The sequence below is a fragment of the Palaemon carinicauda genome, unplaced genomic scaffold (genome assembly GCF_036898095.1).
Source record: "Palaemon carinicauda isolate YSFRI2023 unplaced genomic scaffold, ASM3689809v2 scaffold8, whole genome shotgun sequence".
NCBI lineage: Eukaryota > Metazoa > Arthropoda > Malacostraca > Decapoda > Palaemonidae > Palaemon > Palaemon carinicauda.
This window is the reverse complement of record NW_027172093.1, coordinates 14,899-20,000: the sequence shown is the minus strand read 5'-3', so window position 1 is coordinate 20,000 and position 5,102 is coordinate 14,899. Positions and strand designations below refer to the sequence as shown.

General features: G+C 48.6%; 2 protein-coding genes across 2 annotated transcripts in view; both read left to right on the top strand.

Annotated features, from left to right (window-relative positions):
* Positions 1–257, top strand: part of LOC137637499 (golgin subfamily A member 6-like protein 7) — a 7,781-nt gene extending 7,524 nt beyond the window's left edge. The window contains exon 2 of the mRNA XM_068369671.1: positions 1–257. This exon is cut by the window's left edge and continues 847 nt beyond it. Within this exon, the coding sequence (XP_068225772.1) occupies positions 1–257 (257 nt within the window).
* A 110-nt stretch (positions 258–367) lies between these two features.
* On the top strand, positions 368–3,657 carry LOC137637496 (collagen alpha-1(III) chain-like). Its single transcript, XM_068369670.1, has 3 exons — positions 368–391; positions 624–1,944; positions 2,288–3,657. Exons 1-3 carry the CDS (start codon positions 368–370, stop codon positions 3,655–3,657), a joined length of 2,715 nt encoding a protein of 904 aa, XP_068225771.1.
* The last annotated feature ends 1,445 nt before the right edge of the window (positions 3,658–5,102 follow it).

Below are 5,102 nucleotides of genomic sequence, written 5' to 3'. Positions count from 1 at the left end.
TACGTAAACACCATAACATAATGCAGGGTCTTTCATGCGAAAACAATTCTGCCTTTACAAGGCCGGGCCTGATAACATTTGGAATAGAGGAACAAGAATTAGAAGAGGATTCTGCTCTTACTATTGCGGAAAAAGAGGAGGAACCACAAAGGATGCAAAACAAAATGAAAAACTTTGTGAAAATTGTGAAAGTGTCACGAAATCTGAATCAAGACTACAGTGGTCAGCACGAGAAAAACTTTATGAACAACTCATAAACACGCAGACCGAGTTAATAAGATTTCAGGCGAGAGAAACAGAAGAAATAAAAAATAGGAATAAAGATTACGAAAGCGTGAAACTAGAGCTAGCAAACATGCAATCAGCGATGGAACAGTACGAACAACGTCAGGTAAGTGCAGCAGCCAAGATTGAAGCTCTCAAGAAAGAGCTAAAGGAGCATTGGAGATCATCTGAAGAATATCTCTCTAGGGAAGGATTTAAAATTACGATTAGTCTTTCGTCTGCTTCCATTCTCACGCCTCAGTCCACTACTATAACTTTGTATATTAAGGGTGCTGGAGATCTTTTTAAGCTGTTGAAATTGAAAAAAAGTAATACAAAAACTCTTTCCATTCTTAAAGAAAAAGGAAAGAAAGAAGAGAAAGAAGGGAAAGAAAGCAGAAGAGAAAAGACAGCAAGCAGAAAGGCAAGAAGAATTAGAAAGGAAAAGAAGAGAATTAGAGGAACAACAAAATGAATTCCCTGGCCAGGAGGAATGGGACGAAAACTATCCCCAATGGAACAATGGAGACCAAGGGTTCGAGTACCCTCAAGAACCATGGAACCAACCGTGGTTCGACTACGATCTACAACAATGGATTAACCCGGAACAAGATCCTTGGTACCAATTTAGCTTTCCAGGAATGGAAAATCCAAATGAAGGATGGCCCGAAGCAGATGAAAACCTTGATCCATATGAAGGATGGCCAGAAGCAGATGAAAACCTTGATCCAAATGGGGATGGTGGACACGGGCACGTAAAGGAAGAAGACGTACCAAGAAAACGGCCGAGAAAGGAAATGGAAGCAGGGAAGGAGGGAAAGCCTGATGAACGCCCAGTAAGACCAAGGCCTGATGAACGTCCAGCAAGACCTAGGCCTGATGAACGCCCTGCAAGACCCGGGCCTGATGAACGCCCAGCAAGACCAAGGCCTGATGAATGCCCAGCAAGACCAAGGCCTGATGAACGCCCAGCAAGACCAAGGCCTGATGAACGCCCAGCAAGACCAAGGCCTGATGAACACCCAGCAAGACCAAGGCCTGATGAACGCCCAGCAAGACCCGGGCCTGATGAACGCCCAGCAAGACCTAGGCCTGATGAACGCCCAGCAAGACCAAGGCCTGATGAACGCCCAGCAAGACCTAGGCCTGATGAACACCCAGCAAGACCTAGGCCTAATGAACACATAGCGAGACCAAGGCCTGATGAACGCCCAGCAAGACCTAGGCCTGATGAACGCCCAGCAAGACCAAGGCCTGATGAACGCATAGCAAGACCAAGGCCTGATGAACGCCCAGCAAGACCTAGGCCTGATGAACGCCCTGCAAGACCTAGGCCTGATGAACGCCCAGCAAGACCCAGGCCTGATGAACGCCCCGCAAGAGGCGGGCATAATGGACGCCCAGTAAGAGGCAGGCCTAATCGCCCCCCAGTAAGAGGTGGGCATAATGGGGCCCCAGTAAGAGGCAGGCCTAATTGCCCCCCAGTAAGAGGCGGGCATAATGGACGCCCAGTAAAAGGCAGGCCTAATCGCCCCCCAGTAAGAGGCGGGCATAATGGGCCCCCAGTAAGAGGCAGGCCTAATTGCCCCCCAGTAAGAGGCGGGCATAATGGACGCCCAGTAAAAGGCAGGCCTAATCGCCCCCCAGTAAGAGGCGGGCATAATGGGCCCCCAGTAAGAGGCAGGCCTAATTGCCCCCAGTAAGAGGCGGGCATAATGGACGCCCAGTAAAAGGCAGGCCTAATCGCCCCCCAGTAAGAGGCGGGCATAATGGACGCCCAGTAAGAGGCAGGCCTAATCGCCCCCCAGTAAGAGGCGGGCATAATGGACGCCCAGTAAGAGGCAGGCCTAATCGCCCCCCAGTAAGAGGCGGGCATAATGGACGCCCAGTAAAAGGCAGGCCTAATCGCCCCCCAGTAAGAGGCGGGCATAATGGACGCCCAGTAAGAGGCAGGCCTAATCGCCCCCCAGTAAGAGGCGGGCATAATGGACGCCAGTAAAAGGCAGGCCTAATCGCCCCCCAGTAAGAGGCGGGCATAATGGACGCCCAGTAAGAGGCAGGCCTAATCGCCCCCCAGTAAGAGGCGGGCATAATGGGGCCCCAGTAAGAGGCAGGCCTAATTGCCCCCCAGTAAGAGGCGGGCATAATGGACGCCCAGTAAAAGGCAGGCCTAATCGCCCCCCAGTAAGAGGCGGGCATAATGGGCCCCCAGTAAGAGGCAGGCCTAATTGCCCCCCAGTAAGAGGCGGGCATAATGGACGCCCAGTAAAAGGCAGGCCTAATCGCCCCCCAGTAAGAGGCGGGCATAATGGACGCCCAGTAAAAGGCAGGCCTAATCGTCCCCCAGTAAGAGGCGGGCATAATGGGCCCCCAGTAAGAGGCAGGCCTAATTGCCCCCCAGTAAGAGGCGGGCATAATGGACGCCCAGTAAAAGGCAGGCCTAATCGCCCCCCAGTAAGAGGCGGGCATAATGGGCCCCCAGTAAGAGGCAGGCCTAATTGCCCCCCAGTAAATGGCGGGCATAATAGGCCCCCAGTAAGAGACAGGCCTAATCGCCCCCCAGTAAGAGGCGGGCATAATGGACGCCCAGTAAAAGGCAGGCCTAATCGCCCCCCAGTAAGAGGCGGGCATAATGGGCCCCCAGTAAGAGGCAGGCCTAATTGCCCCCCAGTAAGAGGCGGGCATAATGGACGCCCAGTAAAAGGCAGGCCTAATTGCCCCCCAGTAAGAGGCGGGCATAATGGGCCCCCAGTAAGAGGCAGGCCTAATTGCCCCCCAGTAAGAGGCGGGCATAATGGACGCCCAGTAAAAGGCAGGCCTAATTGCCCCCCAGTAAGAGGCGGGCATAATGGGCCCCCAGTAAGAGGCAGGCCTAATTGCCCCCCAGTAAGAGGCGGGCATAATGGACGCCCAGTAAAAGGCAGGCCTAATCGCCCCCCAGTAAGAGGCGGGCATAATGGACGCCCAGTAAGAGGCAGGCCTAATCGCCCCCCAGTAAGAGGCGGGCATAATGGGCCCCCAGTAAGAGGCAGGCCTAATTGCCCCCCAGTAAATGGCGGGCATAATAGGCCCCCAGTAAGAGACAGGCCTAATCGCCCCCCAGTAAGAGGCGGGCATAATGGACGCCCAGTAAAAGGCAGGCCTAATCGCCCCCCAGTAAGAGGCGGGCATAATGGACGCCCAGTAAGAGGCAGGCCTAATTGCCCCCCAGTAAGAGGCGGGCATAATGGACGCCCAGTAAAAGGCAGGCCTAATCGCCCCCCAGTAAGAGGCGGGCATAATGGGCCCCCAGTAAGAGGCAGGCCTAATTGCCCCCCAGTAAATGGCGGGCATAATGGGCCCCCAGTAAGAGACAGGCCTAATCGCCCCCCAGTAAGAGGCCTGCCTAATTAATGGCCATGTCTATTTATGAGCCAAAAAAAATAAAAACTGGAAAATCCGGAAAATATATATAAAACAGAAAATCCCAAAAAAATTTAAAACTTGAAAATAAAAAAAATTTAAAACTTGAAAATAAAAAAAAATCTAAAACTTGAAAATAAAAAAAAAATAGAAAACTAGAAAATAAAAAAAAAATAAACTAGAAAAAAAAATAAAACACTAGAAGGTGAAAACATTCAAAAGCTACAATATTTAAACAAGTATAAGAAGAGGAACAAAGAGGAAAGGAAAATGAAGAAAGAAATACAGTCAATGCCAAGTGGATTCCAACTTTCCAGATCTAAAGGGATTAATGTACAAGATGGACTCAGCAGAGGGAAGAAGTCACGCTTGTTCTTGTATGCATTCTTCCTTGACAAAGATTCATTTGTACTGTTTCTTTGTCAGGTGATGATTGCAGAATAAACAAGTTTGATTTTTTCTAGTATGCTGTGTCCCTTGGAGATATTCTTTTGCACTGGAATAGTAGAGCATAAGTACCTGGGTAGGTTATGGCAGCCATCTGGATTAAGAACCACTGAAATATAGGCAGTCAATACCAAGCGGATTCCAGCTTTCCAGATCTAAAGATAATAGTTTACAAGATGGACTCAGCACAGATAGAAGTCACATTTGTTCTTGTATGCATTCTTCCTTGATAAAGATTCACTTGTACTGTTTCTTTGTCAAGTGACGATTGTAGAAGAAAAGGGTTTGATTTTTTTTTGTATGCTGTGTCCCTTGAAGATATTCCTTTGCACTGGAATAGTGGAGCATAAGTGCATGGGTAGGTTATGGCAGCCATCTGGATTAAGAGCCATTGAATTACAGGCATGCCAAGTAAATTCCAGCTTTCCAAATCTAAATGGAATAATCTACAAGATGAACTCAGCAGACGAAAGAAGTCACGCTTGTTTTTGTATGCATTCTTCCTTGACAAAGATTCACTTGTACTGTTTCTTTATCAGGTGAAGGATTGCAGAAGAAACAAGTCTGACTTCTTGTAGTATGCTATGTCCCCTCAAGACTCTCTTGCACTGGCATTGTAGAACTGAGGTTTTCGTTCAGCTTTGAGATGAAATAAATAAAGGTGAGGAGGGTCGTGGGAACCAAGACTGCAACTTGTACAGTACTAATGACAATTATAATGAGAATGGCAGGTACTAGATGGACATTTAGAATAACAGAATGGGTCTCTTCAGATAACAAACGAGGCAGGTAAAAGAAGAGAAGACGAGGGATTGACGACATAAGAAAATTGTCTGGTATAGCCTGGTATGGAGGCCATAAACATATGCTAGTGGATCAATATGTAGGAAGGCTTTGGCTGATGATGATGTATATCACCAGCATCATCATCATCATTAGCCATTAATAATCCACTGCATGACAAAGGCCTCAGATATATCTTTCTACTC